Here is a 27,766-nt window from a genome sequence, read left to right as displayed (position 1 = left end):
TCCCTGAGGTCTTTCAACACCGAGTTGAACTTCTGCGTTAGCACCCAGACGCTGTGATTTGCATGCCGGCCGGAGAAGGCCAGGTACGATAGCATGTCTCTCTTTTTTGTTATCTCGCGATTAGCGCTGCAGTCGTCCAGTATGAACAGCGTCGGTTCCCCTTTAAATTTCTCGTGAAGAGCTTTCAACCAGTCCTGCAGGCGTGTTCCAGGGTCGATTTTGTGTACGTCCGGGTCCGTCATCACCCAAGGTCGCGCGTACGTTTTATTCATGCTCAGAGTAGGGCACATGATAACGATGTTATCGAACACACCCTTGTAGTAACCCTCCAACATATCCAACACGAAAACGGTCTTCCCACAGCCAGTCTGCCCGCACACTATGGCGCAGTGTGGGTCAGTGGGTAGTTTATTGTTGGGGGGTGTGGGGGGGTACCCCCCATCAGTAGATGGCTTGCACGAATCTCCCATTGTCTATATTAAGTTGCGCGTCCATAATAACGTACAGATATAATTTCAACTTACCAGCGGTTTGAGCCTTCTTAGTAATCTGGATGGTTATCCCTTCGCTGCCGTTATCTATACGGCGCCCGCTACCGTGCAGTTTATCATCATCCGTGGATCGCATGTCCAACCATAGGGCGTACTTAGTGGTCAGGTATTCACCGATCTGCACGGAGTCGAGGTCCAGGTCCTTTGTTATGTAGTCCCCCACTGGTAGCTTTTTTATCTCATCCCACTGCTGGTGTGGCCTCATACCATGACTGAACAGCTGGTTGGGCACGCCCTCGATGGTAACTTCCACCTTTTCAATCTCGGGGTTGAAAAACTTCTCGCTGTCCCTCCGGAATGGCTCGTAATCCTCCACGGGGACGACCAGGATACCTTTCATCGATCGCGCCGGCACGTTCAGGTTGATATTCCACACAGTGTCACTCTTATCTCGCACGACTGATCTATGCCTTAGTACGCGATCGTACAGGATAGCCATCTTCCCAGAGTACTGGCTTCGAACCTGCCTGGCCAGCTCCGGGCTAGTGACCATGTCGAACTCCAGAGAGATGTTGTCTATGGTATAACTGGCCTCATCACCGTTCGGCGTACGCACTACTTTGCTATAGTCGTTAAACGTGAGCTCGTATTCGAGCCTATCACCCAGCGCGGCCTGGTAAAACGGCGCGTGTCCCGTGAGCAACTCGAAGTCGAGCGGCACACAGAATCGATTCCCGTATGCTAGAGCGATGGCCTTTTCACCGTCCGATAGCTTGTCTTGCTGGTCTGTCGTGAAGACGTATCCTATGCGCGCCCGGGTTGATTTGCTGATGCCCTGGTACACATCATTGACTCGTTCTCCCTCGCTTTTCCAGAGATCCTTGTAGCAGTGAAACACGTCGCTGTCGTCGATGCTCAGCACCTCGTTACCGCTTATCTTGACGGTCGTTTTCTTGATGATAGCTCGACCCACGTTCCGCACTAGCTCGCGTTTGTCGTTGTCGGAGGTCAACGTGATACTGAACGCCAGTCGAACAGTGCCTGGTACAATGAGGTCATTCTCACCAAGGTTTGGAAATCTAACCAGCAGAGTTTGATTCTGGTCTATCTTGCTGGGATTGTTGGTGATGGTCACCGACTGGCGCACGGCTCTGGCACCTAATGGCTCTCTCAATTTTCTGAAAGGATCTAATTTTCTGCCGTACATTGTTATATAAAAGAAATATATTTTTAATACTAATGGATGAAGATATAGATATGACGGAGATGCCGGGCGCTAGTGCCCAGGCATTCGATGATGAGCAGGAGACCTCATTTACTAGTTCGCCATTGAACCAAGAACTCTTGGAAACAACGGTAAATGATTATTACGAAAGTTTAAGAAGAGATAAAAACTACGTTGAACCACAGGGTCGATACCATAAGAATTTTTTTATTGATACAAAGGGTGTTCTACGTCTTAAGTCTGACCCAGGGGTTGACCTCTTTAACAAGAGCAATAAAAAACCACTGGCCTTGTCAACTCTAGCCAGCCGCCATGGTGTCGAATTTATCCGTACAAATCTAAACATGAATGATTACGGTGGTGCAATACCTAAGGTCGTTAAAGAAGATCTGCAAGCTACCAGATCCCACCTCACCACTAGAGATGAAATGACACCACAGCGTGCTACAGAAGCCTCAGACAGCATAGAAAAACTGTTGAGCACCTACTGGGACAAACCGTTACCGGGGTTTGACTTTCCGGTAAGGGAACTGCGCGGCTTAGATGAAGCTGTGAAACGCGTGCGTGGAGAACTCGTGAACAACATGGGGAAACTGAACGAAATCGACGAGCACATCGCTAGGGAAAAAACCAAACTCAACGAAACTGAAAACGATGATATGAAGCGTCGTATCAATAAACGACTACGCGATTTAGAAGACGAGAGACGTACACGATTGGAATCCGCTTCCTCGAATCGTGAACAGCTTCGATCCCAGATCAGTCGCGTTCGGGAAACAATCGATAGAACACTGAACGAGGATACAACTTTAGCCAACAGGATTCGGATATTGTTCCGGGAGCAAGGGATCACCATCGTCAGCATTCTAACTGCATTGGGTTTCATCATATCAACCCTGGTGGTGTCACTGACAGGGGGAACCCCTGTGGGGCCTACCGGCGGCGGGGGAACTCCCACAGGCGGTGGGGGTGTTAAAGACTGGATAAAAAAACTCGGTGAAGGCCTAGCTAAACTGGCTGGTAAAGCCGCCGAAGCCCTTCCCGGCATCCTGGGTAGCATCGTCTCGTGGTTGTTGAGCGCTCTGTCTAAAACTGCCATGTGGCTCAGTCAAAACATGTGGGCAGCCATCGTCGCCGTGGCGGGTCTGGTGTACGTAGCGGCTAAGAAATCTTTAACCAAATAAGTCCCAAAGCTACCCCACCAACCACCAGGGCCGTTTTATTATCAATATGCTGCTGATAGGGGGGTACCCCCATATACATGTGGGGGTGTGTGGTGGACACATGAACTTTAGGCTCCGGGGGTGGCGCCACTATACCCTTTTCACGTGGTTGGGTGTGTGGGGTATCGGTGGTGTTAATATCGGGGTTGATACCCAATTTTTGATCCTTCGTGGCTATGACTATTTTGTTGTTATAACCCACCACTTTTTTTACTCTCAGTTGCATATCACTCGGAGCCATGTACAACCCCACGCCGAACACGTAATTGACTTTCGATCTGGCGTGTTCTAACATTTTTTGGTAACGGTCGATGGCCCCCGGGAGATCAACTGGAGAATTGATAGCATCCTCAACATTAGAAACGAACTGTTTCTGAGCTTCGTAAGCAGTTCCCTTACCGATGATGTTGGAACGCGTTTGCGACTGCGCACCCAACAGCGCCCACACGTACGTTCGAATCGAGTCGTTCAAGCGTATTGTACCAGCACGAGTGAATTCTTTCGATGTTTTTGAGATCATTTTAGTCCAGTCTGCGGTTGACTGCTCCACTTTCTGGATTGTGAAAGCAGCACCACCTTTAAAGTCCATACGATCATCCCTCCATTCATTACTCGACAAAGCAAAGTCCTGCCTAAGTATACCTCGTTTCATTAAATCATCACTGACTTCTTTCACTGGTCGCGCGCCATCATAAGGAATACCCAACCCGTAGTTCGGCCCCGGCAAACGCCAATCCGTCTTCGGGTTTATTTCGAATTCATTGCAAATACGTTCGTAGGCCCGTCTATCGTACGGGTTGTTTGTTACATCCCACGCTTTGTCCTGTGGGATGGGGGCACTGATCTCTTTAAGGATACGTCTGACCTGGTAGTACACGTGGAACTTGAACACAGACTGACTCAGCGGTCCACGCTGAGTGTCGGCCAATACCACACCACACCCCGTTGTAGCGCACCACACGGCAAAGTTGAATTGATTCTGCCAGAACTGCATAGGGTTGTTGAACCAAGCGTGGACTGCCTCAATATTAGTCACCGAAAGCTTATACTTATCGAACACATCTAAAAGCTGGGCATTGAAATACAACCCAGGAGCAACCACGATCTTCATGGGGGAGAAATCTACATCCAGTTTAGGGTAAAACACACTAGGGGAATACATTTTAAAACTATTATATAATGAGTATATATACTCTAAAATGTACATAACACTTCCAGGAATAACGAGCGGTGAGGCCGTTCAGCTGACGCACGCGATCGATAACACGTCAGGTCAACTCGAAGTCGCACTCTGCGATATCACCTACCTACCGCAATGGACTAACATTAATATCAGCAACAATAAGCTGTTCGTTAGTGGAACTCGCAGCCAGATAACTGACGGCTACTACAGCGTGTGCTCTCTAAACGACGAGGTCTTCAAACCCCTGGGAGCCGAACTCAAGATGAACGACTCAAACGGTACAGTGGTGTTAATCAACAACGGAAGAACCTCATTGAGGCTAGGCCGACCATTAGCGAGGATACTCGGTATGTCTCCTGACGAGATAAAACCAACAACAACCGTCACAGGCACGAAGTTACCCGATCTAGTACCGTACCGAGAGCTGTACATTCATCTCGATCAGGTGAGCACAACGTACAACATTCAAGGAGGTCACCCTTCCACTATACTGAGAGCAGTGCCGGTGAAAACTGAGAAATTCAACGACGGTAGAACCGAGTCGTTTTCACCACGGCAGTATAAGAGATTAACCCAGGGCAACATACCTGAGCTGACAATATCGGTGTTAGATATAAATCATAATCCTGTAAATATAGGATACCTCAGCTTAACACTTCATGTAACATGACCAGCGCACAAGGGCCCGCAGTGAAAAAATGCGTTAATATCGGGATCTCCGACCTCGGAGACACACGCGGTTTCGACGCCCCCGGAGTAGATGGTAAATCGTACGCCTTGCAACTGAAAAACAACATTTACAAACGCGTTGAAATCCCCTCCGGTGGAGCCCTAAGTGATATAGTAGATACCACAAGAGCAACAGTAAACACTAAGTACACCCTTGTCAACACCGGTGATAATAATTGGGTAATATACCCATCGTTCGGTGGTAAACTGTTCGACTTAGACGATGTTGAGAGCACTACCGTCGTCAAAAACAAACCATATATGCTCGTCTTCACCGAAGATGATAAGTGGGTGTTGTTACCCGAGAACGACTGGTTTATCAATATTAGACTCGTCTCCCCCTACGTGTTCACTGATAACAAAGACAACCACCTAAACAAAGTCGTGAACAATGGAACCCTGCTCGTGGCTTACGTCCCAACTCAGAGACGTAGCATAGTCGTCAGCCCAGTCAACACTATAGCAGCCCACATGCTATCGAGTAAACCAGCCATACAAAACGTGAAATTGCAGTTGATGTCTGAATTCGAAGGCGTGGTCAAGATACTAGAGAGTCTACCGGCAAACTCAACATTGATCATCAAAGTCTACCTAGGGGAACCATCGGTGAATGAGGTCGAGATCGTGAAGGGGATCAAACTCGGGTGGGTGAAACGACACCAGTATCAAGTTTGCAACGTTTACGTGCGGGTGGGTGTCGGCTCCAACACCAGTCTACAGGGGGTCAACGTGATCGTGGAAAACAAGATATCACTAATCAATATCTTCCTGCCTGACAACATACACTTCATGGGTATGAAGTTCACCCCTGAATTATTATCAGAAAACCAGTTGGAAATTATATCGTAATAGTATAATAATGACCAGTCATCATCCCAACACTACACTTAACGACCTGGGAGATACGGAGGGATTTGATCAGCCTGGTGAGGAAGATGAATTATACATCCTGCACTTCAAAGACAACGTGTACAGACGGGTGTCGTTATCAGATTTAAAAGAACCCAAATGGCTGATCAACTTAACACTCGCCTCACCTTATATCACAACAAAAGAAGGGTGGAAGTTTATCTCTAAGATTAGGAAAAACGGTATCTGGCCCGGGGATTTCATTACGGGGAATGAAGCAACAGCCTCGGTATATTTTTATGAAGGAAAAATTGGATTAATTTCTGGAATAGAAAGTAAATTAACATTTAACAGTAGTTATTTACACGAAAGGCAGCTTGAGATATTCTCCCCCTACACAATCATCATAGAAGTCCTCTTTACGTATTTTGACCAGGAAAACTCCTCGAAAGGACGTCAATTTTTACCCGGGGTGGTAGTACACTGGTATACCGAACACTTAGATCAATATTGCCGTATTGTTATACAACGGGATACCCCCACGGGTCCTATAAACCGCTTAATAAGCCTCCCTGGGGTTTTTATTACAACAGAAAAGTCTATTGGCTTAACACCTATTATCATTGATAATAATCTATTAATTATAGGCTTCAAATACATTGATAGACTATTAACTGAAACCCAATTAAAATATTTTTCAAAATATATATTATAGGATGGGTCTGTACCCAGTCGTAGAGGAAGTAGCGAAGACGTTGGAAACCATAGATGGGTTCCGCTTGAGGCAGTTATGTGATGTGAAACGTCAACTAGAACAAGACCGTGACACGCGAAAAGCATTATGTAAAAAGTACAATAGAGCTTTCAATATCGTGGACTGGGCTGACACTGCCCTTATGACAACCAGCATGGGACTAGGGGCGGCAGGCGTTGGGTTGTTAACCACCATCGTGGCTGCACCTATAGTGCTAGGTTTTGAAATAACGGCAGGGGTGGCAGGGTTGGCAGGATTGGCGCTTAAGTTAGTATCACGCAGACTGCATCGTAAGGCATTGAAACACGACGAGATCAGGGTTCTGGCCGAAGCAAAGCTCAACACAGTGAGTGAGCGTATTTCCACGGCACTCTCTGACAGTAAGATCTCAGAAGAGGAGTTTCGTTCAATCCTCTCTGAACTCACAAAATATAACGGAATGAAACAAGATATTCGGTCCAAGTCTCGTAAGTCTGCTATCAGCGAGGATGAGAAAAAAAAGTACATAGCACAGGGGATACAAAAAGCCCAACAAGCCTTTATTACGAACACCAAAGAGATCATAGGCGGTTCACGTTAAACTGTTTCATCGAGGTAAACGTGACATAGGCCGGGTAGGGGATTTGTAAGAGAAGAATTATTGATCGTACCGTACGGCACAGTGTTACCTCCTACCAAGGCACAGTAATTACCGCCAACTTTTTTGTAGTAGGGGTAATAGTAGCAAGAGCTAATGGCCCAACCAAAGCCTTATTTAATAAATAAGGCTTTGTAGAGGCATTTCTTGAAAGTGGTCCAGAACTATCATTCCCTATACTACTCATTTTACCTGATATTGTGGAAGGAGGCGAGTAATATGGATGAAGTGAACAGACAATGGCTTGTTGCCCAGCAACACCGACCTTGCACATCGTATTAATCACTCTTTGATGATTACTTCAGTTAGAGTTCTGTCGAATGTTTCGAAAAACAAAACACCAAATAAGTTGAAACGTTTCTGCCAAAATATGACAAACTTAGAACACACCTTATACCTAACTGGAATGATAAAACGTAAAGATAAACGCTTACCAGCAAATTCCAGTATGCCTCCAAAGAAGATCACAGTTTTCAGAAAAAAAAAATGAAAAAACATAATAGGTGTGTTTGCTTCCAGTGTGTTGACTACCACAAAACACTTCAGATGATTCATATAACTATTTGTTAGTCAGGACTGTGATGAAGTATTTCCGTGTTATTAAGGGTCATCGTGGCGCTATTAAAACGTTTTAATATGTGGAGGAAATGGGGAGCGAAAAGTGCATACAGACACCGTGTTGTAACCAGTGAGAAACACAGGAGGACCTGTTGCATTACTCATACGTTGTTGCACGCCCTTGTGCGTCCTTGTATATACTGGCAATCAAGCCGACTAATGAGATCGGGTGGACCAGGCTCACTGATTTGGCTGACACGTCATCGAATCCTAATTGCGTAGATTGATGGTCATGCTGTTGCGCACTGGTTTATCTAGTCCAGACTCGATTATTTATACACCACCGCCATACAGCTGCACTATTGCTGAGTGTGACGTTGAACATCCAGGCAACCATGTTGATTATCATCAGGATCATTGTCATGTGAATGGTGTGTCTTCTTTAGGGTTTCGTTTTTAAAGCCAGTTTCAGTGTTTACGTTTCATCATCCGAGCTGCCCGCCCACCACAGAGTATCACAAAGAAGATGCTAGAAACTAAAGGGTACCAATTGCAAGGGTACTCAGATGATATACTCCAGCAGAAAAACTGAAAGATTATTATTTTATCACGATTGCCCATGAACCAAGCCGTCTTGGCAAATATTAAAACTGACATTATGCTTTTGACATTCCTAGATACAAATCATTTGGTCAATACTGAAAAATTCCTGTTGTCATTCGTTATCACTTTTGTGTAACATCGTAATAGCACAGAACCTTGTATGACCAACCGGTTGATAGACCCGGGCCCATTGTACCACTCACCTAGGTGATGTCTGGGTCGACTTCTGACAAAAGAACTCTGGGACCATCTGCATAGGCTTCGTTCAAACCAAGGGTACAATCTAACTTGGTTCGTTATTGATTCCTCAGCGTTTCGAATGCCGGTCAAATAATTGGTGTGGTAAAAGTTAGCACCAATGTTGAATCGCCATCATGTATGTTCTAACTGACTACGCCTTGCTATGTCAAGAGAAGTTCGTATATTACTGTCGACTAAATCAGTTCAGAAAACAATGAACTTCTTCGCCAACCAGAAACCAGTGCTTCCATGACCTTTTAAATCCACGCATTAAAACCCAATCGATCACCTCGATCGACGGCTCCGTCGATATATCTAACAAAGTTCAAACAATTAAGGTAATTAAAGATGAAATATTTTAGTTTCAAGTCAAGTTTGTTATCGTCTATTGGCCACAGGCCCGTATAACATACATATACAAAATGTACATACATTTACACATGTATACAAAGCATTGTATACAGATGGTTGAGTTTACAACGCATGGTTATAACGATACAGTACATGGAGAAACCATACAACAATGTAATATCTTAATGAGTTGGCAAGTATTTTGATTCTCTTGGTTCATACACATGACATACACATGTACATTGGTGCTTGTGAGGGATGCACATCTCCATAGTGCCAAGTTGATATTAAACGTCTTTAATTGAAAATACGATTTTCGTCTTATTTCCGTGTATTTATTGCATGTGAAGAGAGAAGGCACAGCATTTTGACTGGATGACAACATGAGCACGAGGTACTGTCGACGATGTGTCTATCAAACCTATCAGCATTCAAATCACTACAACTGAAGCTTCTTACTCCCCAGTTTAGGTCAAACATAGGGAGTTATTTGGTTTTAATATCGAGTTTTTTAATCGGGATAAAGTATAAATACTAGTAATTGAATAGTGTATCCCCACTATGCCCAAATTTCTTAAAACAACAAAATGCAGTCACCCATAGAACAACAGGGGGATTAGTTACATAGTCTGTTTCAAGGTATGTCTGGTGACACCGTGACCACAAGTCTCAATAATTTGGCGAGCACATTTCAGAACAAATGTCCGTTATATTCGGACTTACGATATGACTTATAGGAATATGTACTAAACACTAATCCTTTCCCCCTCTCCTGTCGCCTACCGACCACGCCGCATTCATACTTTGTAATGCTAAGGTAATTAAACCTCTAGCTGTAATGGTTACTAAAATGTTTAATAGACGTAAACGCATATTGTAGCCCTGTAACTACACATACAACACTTTATTGGTGAATATGGAACTGTCGATACATTATTCACTATAACTGTTTTTTTCATCGTTGGTGCTTATATACTGTGATAGATTATTCACTTCATGCACTACTATACGTTCTGTAGTGTCTTGTGTCTCGTAGGCCATATGGCCGGATGTTACATTTTATCAGTGATTTAAATTATGTATGTATATTTTATGTATTTATAACATGTGACACATATATACATATTTTCTCTCTTTTCTCTCTGTGAACACTAACAAATGTCACAACCATGAATATGAATGATAAAACGATCCCCCAGTTCATCATTCACCATCATGGCTAATGCTCAAGTAGGCGTCCTGTACGTCATAAATCCACAAGGTGGACAGACGTGTTGCAAGCCATTTCTTTTTCATGTTAGCCCGATAGGTTACAAAACTTCATTTTTAGATGGTATTGAAGGCTTGTACAGCCTTTTTAGTAACAAGCAATTGTAAGCCCGGGGATTTTTATTCTGGACAGACAATTATTTGTTAGAGTCTCACCTCTTTTGGCACATTTTAAAAAAATACAGCATATCTGTGAGCTTCTATATTATTGTAGCTACGCACGCGGTGGACAAAATCTGATATATGGCAGCTGTAAGTTTAGGATTAAGAACAGAAAGAATAATAGACTACTGGAGATGCTGTGTCAAAGACTGCCGAGCGACTATGGATGAATGACTTAAATAAGAACGGCAACCATCCTTCATCTGCAGAACTACGGCAAGCTGTGTCCATCAATGAAGAGGTATTGAGACGTAAACAGTAAATTTCCTAACTCTGAAGGATGTTCTCCACCATGGAAGAAATTCTGTTCCGCAATACCTTGATTGCGTCTCTCATGAACTGGTGTTTCCAGATAGGTTGATATGTTGTTATAACACTGCCACAGCGTATATAAAAAAGGTGGTCATAGAAGGAGTAAACCTTGTTGAAATACTATTAGATCGCCAAAACACCACCACGAGTTTGCTTATATTTCCCGAATGGTAGGTGGTGTCCAGGTATTGCTACATCAACACTGCGGATGTCTGCGTGCAACCTTGTTTCTGTAAGACATTTAAAGTCAGAAGTCAATATTCTGTGACAGGGAAATAACGTTTGTCTTCCAATATGTATTATTTCAAAGGGTCTGAATAATTCTGCCCAGGATTAGGATGAATGTCGCTACAGCACAGAAGGACGGGAGACACTATTACAGACACATGGACTGTAGAGATACAAGAACCTAAAACTGAGTGTGGACTTCATTAATCGGTTTGCAAAATGTTGAACCCACTGCCGTCTTTATGGTCCACATTGGGCATGTTTTTAAAATGTACATCATGTTACAGGTGAAGAAAATATGTTACAGGTGAAGATCAATACATTTGTGTATCAGTTATGTTATGTCCGAAGCACCCGTCTACTAAACGCGTTGGTAAAAAGTAAACGTTGTGATGACAGAAGTGACTGTTATCTCATGTCAAAAGTACCTGTAGTCAGAATGTGCTGGAAGTCAGAAGAAAGTGATAGAGTGATTATAGTGATAGAGTGAGTTAAAATTTAAAGCCACTTTGGCAATATTTCAACAATCTCGTGACTAAAACAGTTAATGCTATATAAATTTATTTAATTAAAAACTGTAGCCAAACGGCAAGAACACAACTAGTATATCATAGTAAGGTATTAAAAACTATCATGTAGCTGAAAATTGTATACCAAGTAGGACATTAGAACATAGGGATATGCTATAGATCTCGAGCAACTGGAGGTAGATGACTGGTCACAATATGAGCAATTATTCTATAGTGGTCTTGGATCTCCCAAGACAGCGAAAATTCACCTTTCAAAGTCGTTTATTAATACAAGCCACGTTGACAGCACCTGTGTAGGGTTAGAATCGATCGACAGCAGTATTCCACGGGTCTAAAAAGTTTTGCAACATCATATATATCATTTCCAAAATCGTACCAACTTGTCGGCCATAGATGGCCTTGACTGAAATTAATTAACGAATTTACGTTTCGCTGTCTCAGGTGATCCATGATTTGGGCGTGAAATTGTCAAGTAGCTGTTTTTGATAAGTCGTGGCGTATAAGGTTTGATATAATGATCCGAATGTGAATACCGAGGTGTATGTACAGATTGTTTTGTGATGTATATGTGTGAATACCGCGGTGTATTTACAGATTGTTTTGTGATATATATGTATGAAGTTTGTTTCTAGGACATATGTGTGTGTATTTGAAGATGTATGTACAGATTGTTTGGAGATGTGTATGTGTGTATACCGAGGTGTATGTACAGATCATATCTGTGACGTATATGTATGAGTACCGAGATATATATGTGCAGTTTGTGTCTGTGACGTATACACGCGAATACCCAGAATACCCAGATGTACAAAATGGTAATTCTGCTCAATGGTATTCTCCAAAATATCAAGTCTGGGGAATATGAGTGAGTTAGCTGGGTTTTACGCCACGACGTGAGGTTGCTCCCGGTAATTGGACAGCATCGCCCAAACGCAACAATGATCAACAGTAGCGTGCGCCTGCACGTGGACTCATAAACTGTGATGCGAGATCGTGTTTCGATTGTTGTCAGTCTTGTCTTTGACTTCGTTCAGTAAACGTCTTGTGTTATATCTGTGTTGTGTTATGTGGGCCTGAAGACCTTACAACCTTTAGCAATATTCCATCAATATCACGACGGGAGCACCAGAAATGGGCTTCACACGTTGTGGCCGTGTGGAAACCGGAACCCAGATGTTTGGTGCCACGAGCGAACGCTTTATCCACCAGGGTACACCACCTTCAACCGAGGAATATAAATCTAGGGAAGTACTTGTTATTATGACGTCATATACCATTATCATTAGTGTGAGAGTATGATCCTTCGTATTTATTGCTAAGAAATATTATACTGGCAACTGATATGGAACAACGCTAAAAGCTCCCGTAACTCACTCACTCATCCCCTGTAAAACATGTCCACGTGAGCTACAGCGTCATGGAACTGTTTTTAGTGACTAGTGACCATGCATGTATTCAGACTTGGCTTCTAAAACTAAAATTTCTATGTAGTTGTAGATGTAGATTTATTCCAACAAAAAGGCTTTCATTTTTAGGAGAGAAATGTTGTTTTTCAAACAAAACCAGAAACAGTTCTTACAAAACTGTCGCACAGTTGCACATTACATACAGAAGGTTCCTATATAGCTGCCAATGTAGCGCAAAGTGCAGCTCATCTCAACTATATCGAAACAAGGTAGGTTCTTACTCACAGAGGACATCCAGTACATGTCCGTGACTCCAGTCAGACACCAGCCCCTCCTCCACAGCCTGGCAGCTGTAGGTGTCTCCCTGGTTCTCTCTGCTGACGTGGGTTATTATCAGGTCATCTCCACCTGTAGGAAACTCATCACCAGATTCTAGCAGGGTCATGTCCCTCCTCCAGATGTAGGTCATGGTCAGTGGGTGATGGTCCTGGGGTAGACTCCGAGAGGAGGAGGAGCATGTGAGGGTGACATTCTCACCTGATACAGGTGGGGCAGGTTCGGTGATGGTAGGTGTGGCTGGCTTCTCTGTGTAAAATGTAACAAATGCACACAGACCTTAACACGAGTGTCAAGATTTTCATAAATCCTTCATACTTGTATAAATGTATAATATTATACTATTTATCACTATTATCCATCAAATGTCAATCAGTTAAAGGGTTGAACCCCTGAAATATTATTCTGTTAATTCCACGTTACTGCATACGTGCTACTACGAGGAGCTGTGTACATCCTGCAACATTCTGTCCGTCGGTTCCTTGACAGTTGTAGGTACCAGCGTCTTGCACAGTAACATTGCAGATGGTAAACCTCAGCCGTGACAGTGAGTCCGTCACTCCGTACCTGATCCTGTAGCCGGAGTGACTACTAATGAGTACTAATAAACGAAAGGACATAACGTAAAATGCCAACTACAAGATACTTACCACCCACATATAGCCCTCCGGTAACAACGTATATGAGAAACATGGTCACAGGCTTGATGGACTGATGCTGACTGCTTTGCGATTCCTGCGTCACTCGATCCTGTCAGTTGACAATATTCCCAGTCAAATGAGTCATATCCTTGTTGTCCGAAATAATGCATTTACTCTTATTTGTATCTTCCTGTTGCTATTTTGAGACCATGGGAACTGCAACGAAACTATGCCATGGCCTTGCGGATTTTTGCAGTTGTTAATCGTTTGAGGCATAATTCCAAAGGCACCTTTTAGGAGGCATAATTTCTAGTTTTAGAACTGTTGAAGAGAGAGAAGCGTCAGTCCTGTTCATGCGAACATTTTAATCCTGCCATGTGTCCCGCCATGAAGGATTCTTTACTCATGGTTTGTGAATCCCATAATAGTCGAATCCAAGACGAAATAACAAATTCGGCCTTTACATCCAATAGTTTTTGCCATTATTACCTTCTTGTAAAAACATGCTAAAACATTCCTTTGGTTTTCTTACGTTTGACATACATAATAATCTAATTCAATATTTCATTGCACATTTAAATGTAAAAATATATAATGGATTTCTGCCACAATTCCCCAGTACTTTGCAGGTTGGTGTCGACGTCTCCATGAAAGCATATACGTGCAAACATGTGAATGTTTTGTATATTTGTTACGCTATCTAACGCAGCAAACCGCAGACCCATGCATGAAATATGAATAATTTTAGTGGTCAAGTATCTTGAAGAATTGGCATAAATCTGTGTAACATCCTTGATATTAAAACACGAGAGTTAGGGAATCTGCTCGCAAGAGGACTGACTATACCAACCCACACACAACACTACAGAAACGACCAGTTTATAATACACAGCAGCTGAATGATATGATACACAATCAGGCAATAATAGAATGGTTTACAATTAATACAATATCTTCACAAAGCAATAAGCTAACAAAGAACGTAAACATCACATGTCATACACTACATCGGTTACCATAACATTCAAAAGTATACAGGTAATGCAGTTGTTCAGTTAATATTCTACACATCACCACATGGGCGTTTCCACAATCTACATTCTCACGAAACAGCGAAGTGTTAATCAATTTTAGAGAAACATCCTTAAACAGTAATGCAGACCATAATTTACACAGCTCAATCATACCTGGATGAAACTGGATAGTAGGTTTACATGTGGATTCAATTCATGTGCTAATTCATTGATAAAGATACGGAATAGATATGGGCTAAGGACACAACCCTGTCGTCCACTCACGGCTTAACACATGAATGTTCTCCAGCTTGTACTCCATTAAACATTTTTGGAGAAGCCCCTCTCCTTCTCAAAACCGTCCTTTTAACTAGATCAAACGTTTTCAAAAAAAATCTACAAATACCATAAAAAAAACTTGCACAATTTTCTCTGAAAAATAGCGTTGAATCACGGAAATAAATATATTTTGTGGAGCATCTCTCACGATCATCCGGCCTGTAATTCCACGGGTTTATCGTAGGTGTTAGTCCAAAACGTAAGACGTCTTTTCAAAATAGACACATATATTTTACGAAAGATACTTGAAATTATAAGATTGGAAAGACCACGATTCACAACATTGACTGAAGATCCACCCTCAGAACAGATTCGTGATAGTGATATCGACCGGGACGAGAACACTAGGACACGCCATGGGCGGACAGTCTTTCGACGACTTGGTATGGCTGGTAAATAAACTTAGCGCTCCTTTTAGTCTGCAACTGTACGTCGGTGGTAGGGACGTGATTGGGTGCTCTTTATAGATGAATGTTTGGATCAGTCTGTTCAGAGACGACGGCAGTATTTCGACGTAGCGGAGGTTCATTCGTTTAAGGGAAGAGGCGTCATGGTATGGGGTGCATTTGTGACCACAGAACTAAAACTGTACTTTCATCATCTGACCTCTAGATTCACCTCTAGATCCAGGAAGGTTTGGGAAAATAAAATACAGGCTGCAGAGAAAACGCAGAGAATAGTGCTACGATGGAGTGGATTTCTGAGCTATCTGGATTTCACAAGGATAATATCATTTGCTAGCCTAACGCCTGTGAGGTTCGATGAACAGTTACTCGTCTCAAATGTGAAGTCCTACGTTAGTATGCCCAATGCCTCGACTGAGATGCCTCGACTGTCGCCATAAGTTGCTGACACAACAGAGGTTCTTATACTGACGCTTCGACTCACAAGAAGAAATGGAATGCGTGTAATTACCAAAGTCTCTGACGGCTTTACTTGTAGTAAAAGGCAACCAACGAGAAAGACCCCGAGTCAGTGGAATATTATTATATTAATTCTTCCCGATATAAAACATATGACAAGCTGGACCCTGGCAACTACCGCGGAATCTCTCTGTTTAACATTGTGGGTAAAATCTTCACTCCTCTTTTGGATAGACATGTGAGAAAAGGCTTGATATGAATGAAAGTCAAGCAAGCCACATATTCACGTTACAGGCCTTACTTTTCAAGTACCCGTGAAAGACAAAGGGTCGATTTTACTATGGATTCTCAGACTGCAAAAAATTGTTCAAATTGTTGCCAGAACAAATTGCTTTACATAGTGATTAAATATGGATACCATGGAAAGTTAATCATTACAAAGCACATGTACGCATCTATAAAGGCAAGTGTTAAAGTAAACAATTAACGCTAAAAGACGTCCGACATTTCCCTGTAAGTGAGACAAGGATGCATCCTCAGTCCTATGCTCTTCATTAATGTGCATGCATATGAGCTTAATAAATTGTGTAATACTGGAATGTTCGTTACACAAGACATCCAAGATCTACTATTGCTAATGTATGCAGACGATATTGTTCTATTCTGTAGCTGCGTCAAGAGAATAGAACTTTCTGGAATCGCTTTTCTTCAAATCGGATCTGGAACCGAATCTCAACAAATCAAGTATTGTTGTGTTCCATAGGGGCGTCATCATTGTGAGAGGCGGGTTTTCTTCATTCAACCGCTAACGGAAAAGACATACTATAAACACCATAGTATAGTATTTTCATCGAGACTGGTTTGCACAAAGGCGTTTTGAGCCTACTTGGTTGTATTTAGACTTTTCAACAAGAACAAGGAATTCTCTTATACAATCGCCTGGATCATCATCGAAAAGCAATTAGCACCTAGATTGCACTATGGGTCCGGAATTTGGAGACTTATTCAAAGGAAATAGAGATTATCTATGAGAAGTTTTTTAAAACATTTCTATAAAAATTGGGAGATATGAATCAAACAAAGCCTCCCTCGGTGAACTATATATGTATCCCATGTATGTACGTACCCAAATAAAAGTGATTAAGTTCTGTTTCAAGTTGTTGTTAATGAATGAACATTATTACGTTCAGGCATCATTTGATCCAGACATTTTGTAAATATCTGGTATCCTACAACCATTTCAAAGTCAACATATATAGGAATAACGATGATACACCAATAACAGAATTGCACCATCCACACTGTGATGGTCGACAAACTGATTTTGAAAACTCTATTTTTCACATTTGTCAGAAAATAACATAAAACAGCATTATTCCTTCACAAGATCTTCAAACTGAGATCAGTTTTCGTATACTGATATTTTGACCAGAGTTAGATGATTTGTAAACTGTGTTACTATCTGTCTGAATAACGGGAGTAGGTGACTCGCTGATTTAGTTGATAAATATATGGTATCCCGACTGAGCAGACTGATGCTCAGGCTATTAATCACTAGATTGTCTGGTCCAGACTCTGTTACATACAGACCTCTGCCATATAACTGTAATATTATCCACCAAAACCAGATTTGTGAGTCATCAGTCATCAACGTTACTTTTCTGTCGATGTGAATGTAAACTGCTAATTAGTAACTATTAAAGGTTACGTGCACGTAAACATATGTTAAAATTCAACGGGAAGTTATTCACTTTTTCTAGGGAAATATTATCCTGCGAAACTAAATATTTCAACGCTTGAAAGCAATTGTGAAAGTGCGTGATGTGTCAGTATGAATTTACCACGCTAGTAGCCATGTCTGTGACTCACATTCTGTTTTGGGGCTTACATGTGTGTGGTATGTACCTGTCATCTGAATAAAAACCCATTAACTGAGCTTTACATGACTTTTTATAAGTAACCAGTGTTGTCTAAGAAAATAGTTTTGAGCGAAACTAGATATTTTGACGCGTTAATTTCTGGTTTACATTTCGTTTGCGTGCCTGTATATGTGGCATGTATCTGTGAACTTGTATTATATTGAACGAGCTTAAATACTGTGTTGAATACATATGTCAACTGTTAGCCTTGTTTTCATGAGTAATATTTGTTTTGAGTGCAGTTCTAGTCTCCATGACAACTGGATACCCATACACTGTTAAACGTGTTGGCGAGGATGTTAATATAACCTTGAACCCCGACAATGTCAGCTTTCTATATTTTGTATGGGTGAATGGTTCGGTTGCTGAGAGACTGTTACTGGTCAAGCAAATGTCACCCCATGTAGTGGTACCCATGGGTACTATATTGAATCTCTTATTAAGTTGCATTTCAATTTAATCTTTCGCAACGTCTAACGTGTTATTGAGTTCTGATTCTAATCACCATTTCGTATACAGCTCTTGCCTCCATGACAACAGGATACCCTTACACTGTTACACGTGTTGGGGAAGATGTGACCATGACCGTGAACCCAGACAATGTCAGCTTCATATATTGTGTATGGGTGAATGGTTCGGTAGTTGAGAGGCTGTTAGTGGTCCAGCCCAAGTCACACCGTGTAGTGGTACTCAACAGCAGTCACACCGGTCACAGGACCAGGATCAGATACACCGGGGAGGACTCACCATCACAGACCGGACTGTTGAGGTTTACCATCTACAATGTTACAGTACAGGACGCTGGTACTTACTACTGTCAGGGAAGCAATGGAGAAAATATTGCTGGATGTAGACAGGTCCTCGTTGTAGCACGTGAGTAGTATATGAAGAATAAAGGTTGACTGTTGTAATGCATCGCCAACATGAATGAATAACTGGACATTGGACATTATTGGACACTGGCCTGGTACATGGCGACATAGATCCAGATGTGTGTGTGTTAGTGTGCGCGTGCGCGTGCGCGTGCGCGTGCGCGTGCGCGTGCGCGTGCGCGTGCGCGTGTGTGTGCATGTGTGTATTGTGCGTGTGCTTATGTGTACTGTTTGTGCGTGTGTGTATTGTGTGACTGCATGTGTGTATTTTGTGTGTGCTTATGTGTATTGCGTGTTAATGTGCGTGTGTGCCTGTGTGTATTGTGTGTATGGTGTGTATGTCAACTATTCCAAAGAAATGCTGGTTCTTCTATACTTACCGACAAGAAGCTTTATCGCAGGTTAACATGGATAAGTGTATCCGTGTCCATCAGTCTCACAATCGTTTAACGCCTGTCTCTCGAAAATACGTTTAACTCGATTCAGCCAGTTGTTGTGTGGTAATTATCATATTTAATCAACAAAACGGTTTGGAGTTTTACGATCCAGCCAACACGTATTCCCTGCTGTAACTGTGGAACACTGAGTGAGTGAGTGAGTGAGTGAGTGAGTGAGGAAGGGAGGGAGAAGGAGGATCTTTGGCGTGACGAGTGAACACTTTAACTGTTTAACATTTGATGGATAATAATGATGAATAGCATATAAATACAAGTATAAAGGGGTTAGGGAAATCTTGTACAATAAGACCCGTGTTAAGGTTACAGCACAGCTGTTACATTTTACACAGAGAAGCCAGTCACACCTACCATCACCAGACCTGCCTCACCTGTATCAGGTGAGAATGTCACCCTCACATGTTTCTCCTCCTCCAGGAGTCTACCTCCGGACCACCCCTCACTGATCATGACCTACATCTGGAGGAGGGATGGGGCCCTGCTAGAATCTGGTGATGAGTCTCCTCCAGGTGGAGATGACCTGGCAATAACCCACGTCAGCAGAGAGAACCAGGGAGACACCTACAGCTGCCAGGCTGTGGAGGAGGGGCTGGTGTCTGACTGGAGTGACGGACATGTACTGGATGTCCTCTGTGAGTAGGAACCTACCTTGTTTTAGGTAACAGAAACATTACTTCTCCTTGAAACTCTGTTTTTAAGTTACAGTTTTGTGACAACTTGTCTTTGTTGAAGTTGTGTAAACAGAACAGAAATTAATATTGTGTACGTTCGGATAGGAATTAGTGGCAATGATCCGTTGAAAGTGTCAGAAAACTGCAGCTGGGCCCCGTTCCTCAAAGCGACCTGTCGTACTTCTATGGTAATGTATGGGAGTAACAATCGTCTATGTTAACGTATGTGAGTAACAATCGTCTATGTTAAAATATGGGTGTAACAATCGTCTGTGTGAAAGTATGGGAGTAACAATCGTCTATGTTAACGTATGTGAGTAACAATCGTCTATGTTAAAGTATGGGAGTAACAGTCGTCTATGGTAAAGTATGGGAGTAACAGTCGTCTATGGTAAAGTATGGGAGTAGCAATCGTCTATGTGAAAGTATGGGAGTAACAATCGTCTATGGTAAAGTATGCGAGTAACAATCGTCTATGGTAAAGTGTGGGAGTAACAATCGTCTATGTTAAAGTATGGGAGTAACAATCGTCTATGTTAACGTATGTAAGTAACAATCGTCTATGGTAAAGTGTGAGAGTAACAATCGTCTATGTTAAAATATGGGAGTAACAATCGTCGTAGCGCTAAGATCGCTTTGAGGAACGGGGTCGTGGTATGACGTCACTGTAAGGTCACCCGGATATGTTGTCAAGAGTTACACATAGCAACCCAGTGGGTGAGTGAGTCACAACGGTGTCCCAGCCGTAGCTTGTACTTATTGTGGGAGGAAAACACAACTTGATACGAGACATGGAGGTTTGTGATTAGTGTGAATCCCACAGGCCAAACCAAGCAGCTAGTATTTATTGTTTACATTTAGCTTAGATCTCAGAAATAGATTTCCGATGTTAACTGACCATCTCACATGCATTACAGATGGACCTGACCAGGTACACTTTGAAGGAGCAAGGGACAAGCTGGAGGTAGAAGAAGGGAAACCTGTAACAGTGAGCTGTTCCGCTGACTGTAACCCTGCCTGCACTGTAACCTGGTGGGACACATCCAGACAGGTGGTCATGACAGGACACAGGGAGGCTGTGTTGTACATACCAGCTGTAGATGTGTCTGTGTCTGGACAGTACACGTGTCACGTCAACAACAGCCTTGGAAGTTCATCACGGAACCTGACACTGGAGGTCTTCTGTAAGTCAACACTTCAATAATGAAATCTATAACATAACATGGATGACGTCTGCCTTTCTGTTCACCTTAACCTTATGGAACACCCGCTGGAACACCAACAGTAATGGCACCCAAAGATTCAACCACTAACAGATAACCATAATCAGGGGTTTATGACTAAGTTTCCATTTTATGACACAATACATGATGTTAATGTTTAATGGACTATTTATCGAAGACTGGTAATTTCAATCTCTACTAGCTTTACTTTGTTATTATTGCGAACTTTATTTAGCTTCATTATTAGCAGATATGAAATGAACTCCAAGACTATTTGTACTTGGAGCCCGTAACGTTGATAAGAGGGTCAGATTCTCCAAAAAATGTTTCTCCAAATGTTTCTGTTAATTCGGAAATTTAAAAAGAAACCAAGCGGCACAGATGACACGGAATCCTAGTTGTCTTTTGATATGTGACATAAAATTCGACACTTTTCGCATGTTTCCGTTTCTTTACAACTTCGCCTGCACAAATGAGAACGCTGATGTTTCCGACGTTGCATGGTCTCTTGTTGAGCTGATCCCCATGACGTAGACAGTGATGTTGTTGTTGTTGTGAATGTGCAGTGCACCACTGAAAGATTATTTCAGATGAACATGGCAGGGGCAACCCATTTAATATGACTATTAAAGTCTCCTGAAGTGAAGTGATGTTACTGGGGTATTGTTCCTAAAGTCGCATAACTGACTGACTGACTGACTGACTGGCTCTGACTGACTGACTGGCTCACTGGCTGGTTGACTGGCAACTTGACCATTATTATTGGATCCGTATGTGAAAATGGTTCGATGGGTGTTGCATCGAGAACGCAACTGGTTGTATTGCTGTTTGAAAGTGTTATTTCAGATGAACATCGGAAGGGTCAACCCAGCTGACATGTCATGAACCTAAATAAAATCTTCTTAAGAGGGGTGATGTTTCTGGGTTATAAGTGATATAAAACTCCACTCATTTACTCACTCACCCATACCCACCAATTTACCTGCTCACCCCCTCACCCATACCCACCCACTCAAATTCACAGATTCGGGGCGCAGATTATATTTGTAATCCTGATATAAATTATATCTGTGGTATTTTGTAATCACATCATGTACCTTAAATAAAGCAACATGTCTTGGACGTTATTTTTTTCTGAAAGGTAAACAGGATTATACAATGCTAAACTGAATATTGTCCATATTAAATGTTTCAGCACGTGAGCTTAATGAATCTGGTGTCGTTTCCATCGTCCCCGTGGCTGCTGTCTGCTCCATCCTGATCGTGATCATCACTGTCGTCGTCATGGTTGTTGTTTGTAGAAAACAGAGACGTGGAGGTAAAACGGTGTGATGTGACAGTGAATGACTAGAACTCGAGAGGGACGTAAAGTGGCCTCTCTCACAAACACTTCCTTGGCACTTTGGTTCAGACATTACAGATACTCATCTCACGTAATAGCGTGTGTGCGTGTGTGGCCTGTGTGCGTGTGTGTGTGTGCGTGCGTGCGTGCGTGCGTGCGTGTGTGTGTCCGTGTGTGTGTCCGTGTGTATGTCCGTGTGTGTGTGTGTTGAGTGCATCGTCACTAGAGTGGGGGAGAGGGTAGGGAACGTCAGATAGTTACCAGAGTACTTTAAACAGTTTTACCCCACAACTCACATACATATATACACCTACAGAAATGTTAAACAATACTAATAAGTATTGATTTGATGCCTCTTCTTTGTCTGCAAAACATATTACAATACTTTGGTATGTAGCGTCTGATGTCTATTTCCACCCATACTCAGTAGAAAGCTAGCTGGTAATTATTTCACTTCCTACTGACATGTGATACATTTTCAAGGAAATGATGATTTTGTCCTACTTATATTATTGATTCTCTCTAGGTGTGATTTGTAACGTGTCTGTGGTGTATCTTGATTAAATGTAAAAGTGTCCTTGATGGTGACTATTCATCAAGGAAGAAGACCAAGTCTCTCGTGGAGAGATGGAATCTGAGACCGGCTTTAAGGAAGGGTTTGAGAGGGAGGACAGATTGTAAGAGAAGGCGGTGAAAGTATACTGAACTACTTTAGAAACGCATCACTGGGATAAAACGTTGAATATCCGTGATAAACGAAGAAAAGAACTTGTCCCAGTTGAAACCGAAGTCGTCAAACAAGATTGAAACACACGTAAAATCAAAAGTAGTCATTCTCACTTTAGTGCAAACGTGAATTAACGATAACGTTGAAGGGGGTCAAACTCATTTCCAAACGCCCTCAAAAGTTTCACAGTCAATGTCAGTAACGGGTATGGCCGTCACTTGCATAATCCTGCTGCAAAATGTGAAGGCGTTGATCCGCCGCCATGTTGGGAACAGGAACAACTGCTGTTCTCAGTACGTATTCGTTTGAGCTGTAACTCGACCATGACAGACGTGCACATGTGTCCTGCCATCACTACCAATCTCGCTACAAATCATTACGCTTCCACGAACCCTGCTGAACTCAACAATCAGCGTTACGTTGTCCACGTCACTCTGATCCTTGTATACGCATGACTGAGATGAAATCAGGACTCGTCAAGTAAATAGGATACCTATGCGCACGCAGTCCCAGCTGACGTAATCACTGTCGTACCGTCTGTGGGAGGACGATTTCTCTTCTTCCATGAATGGTAATGTCTCTTCTGGAGACTGACTTGAACCTGTTCCTTAAATGAGTGAGAACCTGTTCCTTAAATGAGTGAAGACGATGTGGCGATCTCGGGCGGGACACATGGTTGTCAAAGATGTGCTCGATCACGTGTTGTGCCCAAGTCAACAATTTGGTGCAGTTCAAACTTTCGGTGTGATTTTGGTACACAGTTGACTGATCTGACAATGTGTTGTGAAAACGCCACGTTTTATGCATTTTTACGCGATTTGAAGGTGAAAAGGTGTTTTCCAGCAAATGGTGGATCGTTTATCTTATATTTTTCATCTAACATTGTGCATATGTCATTATTTACACAAAATTATTTGTTTTAGGAAGAGGATGCACATATAATCGGTGAGTATGGCAAAATGTGTCAACAGCTGACTTAAAATTTTGCAGTAGCTGCTATTTTTCAAGGGTATTGTGGAAACACTTAATCACAAATACAGTGATTTGATTAGCGATATTTCACTTATCAGTAGCAGTATATGTGGAGCATAAGCCCAAGCAGAATTAATGGCACATCGTTAATGAGCTGTTCTTGTCACAAAGATTTCGTTCTTTCAGGCAAATGTTAGAAGAGCGTGAACTACCGATAAGGCAGAACGTGCTTATCCTTTTTGTGAACACATTCATGCATATAACTGTAACAGCTATTTTGTCCTTTGCAAGATTCTGTGTCTGAGGAAAGCGGATTGTTTTTCTAAATATCCTTGATTCCGACCACTTTCTACATTTCCTTCCCCCAGCGGTGTCACATACACCCGTGACGCAGACACAGACGGAGGCTACGAGGAGATAGCAGGTTGGTGCTGGACGTCATTCTAGTACGCCATGTCAGTTGATTCAGATGACATTAAACAGGTCATACGAATTTTTAAAAGGGTAGTGTTATGTAGAATGTCTGAAAAGCAGTCTTGGACTTTTGGTAAGCTGTCAACATCCAAAACTAAAGGTATATCAACATTTTAAAATTCTGACAACTATTAGCACTGATTGACCTTTTCCTGAAACTCGTACCGTATGAGGTAAAGTATCTCTTAAACTCTTAAACTTCTAAATGGAGAAAAAATGGTAATATCAGTGTGTAAGAAATAAATATATACTTTAAGTTTTTATGTATAATTGTTCCCACACACTTTAAACTTACAGATAGAGGATGTGCTCGTCATCGGTGAGTATGTTCATTAATCTTCATGTAAAGTGAATAAATATTTCATCACCACATTGGTGTAATTACCCGTGAAGATCCAGGCTAGAATTGGTTTTCATCAACCCATGCTTGTCGTAAAAGCTGATGAACGGGATCGACGCTTATGCTGTTGAACACTGGATTATCTGGTCCAGAACCATTTATTTACAGACCGTCGACATATACCTGTGATATTGCTGAGTGCGGCGTGAAACAACAAAACAACCAGGCAAAACTGTACACGACTTGGAGCGCGATATGAACTGAGAGTGTGTCACAGGTTAATAATTTCCTCTCATTATGCTCACGTTCAATGTTCTCTTTTATCAGTCTGGTGTCGTATCACAGGGAAGACGAAAACGATGGGAGCTACCAGGAAATAGAAGGTTGGTGTCTGAAGGTTAACAACTAGCATGATGTGTAACGACTGTGAAACTCGAACTGCCGTATAGGGTACTGATATGTCGAGTAAACGTAGCTCGAATTATCTCCTGTCTGAAGGACTCTTACACGTCCATGGTAGATAGTCTTCAGCAACCCATGCTTGCCATAAACGTCGACTATGCTTGTCGTAAGAGGCAACTAAAAAGATCGGCACGTCGTTCTCGCTGACATGTTTGACACATATCATTTGTTCCCATTTGCGCAGATCGATGGTCATGCTGTTGGTATTTGGATTGTCTCATCCATACTCGATTACAGACAGTGGAACGGCTGTGAAACTCGAACTGCCGCGCCGTGCATTTTATGATGAAATATAGCTCGAACTGTCTAGTGTCTGAAGCCTGGAACAGTTGTCGTGTCTCAAACCAACCAAAGAGACCGACCCCCCCCCCCCCCCCCCCCCCCCCCCCCCCCCGATTATTTAGTCTGAAATAGCCATAATAGAATAGCTATAATATTGTAAATAGAGTCGGATATTCTAGATGTCCGAATAGTTATGACATTTCTCAATGTTCAGAAAGCACTACCAGATATTGGTGATGGGTCGTATTGTGGAAAAGGATCCACTAGTCTGGAGAACTGTTATGGTCATCCCGGTGAATGATTCTTCCTTACTCATCGCTTGTTTACTTTATTGTGTCATAGTTCTTGTAGAGCAAAATACTATTTGGTCAGTTGACATTATTTATGTCATAAAGTTAATCAGTGCTTTAACAGGAACTAGAAAATACACCTTGGTGAAATACGTCGCTATATTGTCACATGAATTATCATACTTTATACAGATATGTGTCATCTTTGTCTTGTATCAGAAGGTGATGCAAACGTGGACGACATCGTCCCCATCGTAGCTATCTACTCCATTATGCTGACTGTTGTGGCAGTTGTGGTGGCAGCAGTCACTGTTCTTGTCTGCAAGAACGCGAAAGGTACAACGAATGCACGAATATTTTTGCATGCAATGTAACTTTCAACCCCCACCCCTCCAATCCCCAACACACCACAACCAACAAAAAATTACCCCAACGTGAGGGCCTGGTCAGAACTTGTCTTTAGCAACCAATGTTGCAACATGTGAGAAACACTGGTTGATTATGCATGTTTTTCCGACGTATCCCAGTTGCGTATATCGACGCTCTTTATATCAACCACTGGGTGTTCTCGGCAAGTCTGGCATGTATCAGACAAGCGTAGTCTAGCTGGGATATTGTTGAATGCAGCGTCGAACAGTATACGGGCATATCCGTGGTTTACCTTGACGTGCTGCAATATTTTGTTCTCATTTTAGTTTGTGAAGTTGTTTTGATTCTTTTATTCAGTAATGGAGTGGTTGGTAGGCCAGTGGAAAAGGTGTTCACGCCACAGACGCAGGTTCGATTCCCCATATGAGTATAGCCATATTTATAGTGTTCTGGTTTTGGTCATGTTGATGGACTAGTCTGAGAGCGACTAATTCTTTACTGTTACTCAGTGTTGGATGAATCGATCCGTTTAGAAATGTACAAGTCTTTTGTTTTACTTGCAGAGAACCAGGACAACAGGTACACGTTTTCATGTTTTTATCTTAAGTGCTGGAGTCAGTCATCGTAATAACTAGTGAACAAATCTTCATATGAACGGTTGCTGTCTTCTGTGTCAAAGACCATTTAGTCAACGTACCTTTAGAAATCTTAGATAAACGCCGGCATCGATTACCTGTGGAAATGACAGAGAAAGTAGCAAATGTATCTATGTAACTGATGCACAATTTGCTAAAAAAGTGTTGGAAATCTATGACCATAGTTGAAGTGGGCAAGTGTAACATAAGTGTAATGTTGTGATTACAGATTTGGTGAATATCTCACTGTGATGGCAGAGAGATTATCCCGTGACTTCAGTGATGTACCTCGTGCTTCCAACAACGCTGTGTTACCCCTATACGATTACGAACGACTCCTGCGGGATCAGTTCCACACCTACACGTCTCTCCATCCTTCATCTTCCTCAACAAATGACCTCGGTACCAGGAGAAACCTAAACTGACGGTACAGTTCCACATCTACACGTCTTTCCATCCTTCATCTTCCTCAACAGAGGACCTCGGTACCAGGTGAAACCTAAACTGACGGTACAGTTCCACATCTACCCGTCTTTCCATCCTTCATCTTCCTCAACAGAGGACCACAGTACCAGGTGAAAACAAAACTGACGGTACAGTTCCACATCTACCCGTCTTTCCATCCTTCATCTTCCTCAACAGAGGACCTCGGTACCAGGTGAAACCTAAACTGACGGTACAGTTCCACATCTACCCGTCTTTCCATCCTTCATCTTCCTCAACAGAGGACCACAGTACCAGGTGAAACCTAAACTGACGGTACAGTTCCACATCTACCCGTCTTTCCATCC

General features: G+C 42.4%; 2 protein-coding genes across 2 annotated transcripts in view; one reads left to right on the top strand and one right to left on the bottom strand.

The window, feature by feature from the left end:
* Positions 1-14,210, bottom strand: part of LOC137259865 (vascular cell adhesion protein 1-like) — a 31,444-nt gene extending 17,234 nt beyond the window's left edge. The window contains 3 exon segments of the mRNA XM_067797536.1: positions 13,036-13,335; positions 13,517-13,687; positions 14,192-14,210. Coding sequence (XP_067653637.1) covers positions 13,036-13,335; positions 13,517-13,687; positions 14,192-14,210 — 490 coding nt within the window.
* A 3,586-nt stretch (positions 14,211-17,796) lies between these two features.
* LOC137259774 (cell adhesion molecule 4-like) lies at positions 17,797-27,400 on the top strand. The gene is made up of 12 exons (XM_067797422.1): positions 17,797-17,839; positions 18,381-18,734; positions 19,521-19,820; positions 20,777-21,043; positions 22,278-22,408; positions 23,025-23,101; positions 24,492-24,547; positions 24,895-24,916; positions 25,265-25,320; positions 26,191-26,307; positions 26,904-26,919; positions 27,205-27,400. Exons 1-12 carry the CDS (start codon positions 17,797-17,799, stop codon positions 27,398-27,400), a joined length of 1,635 nt encoding a protein of 544 aa, XP_067653523.1.
* The last annotated feature ends 366 nt before the right edge of the window (positions 27,401-27,766 follow it).

This window comes from Haliotis asinina, chromosome 1 (genome assembly GCF_037392515.1).
Source record: "Haliotis asinina isolate JCU_RB_2024 chromosome 1, JCU_Hal_asi_v2, whole genome shotgun sequence".
Taxonomy (NCBI): domain Eukaryota; kingdom Metazoa; phylum Mollusca; class Gastropoda; order Lepetellida; family Haliotidae; genus Haliotis; species Haliotis asinina.
Note: the sequence above shows the minus strand (reverse complement) of the source record. Positions and strands in the feature narration are given on the sequence as shown.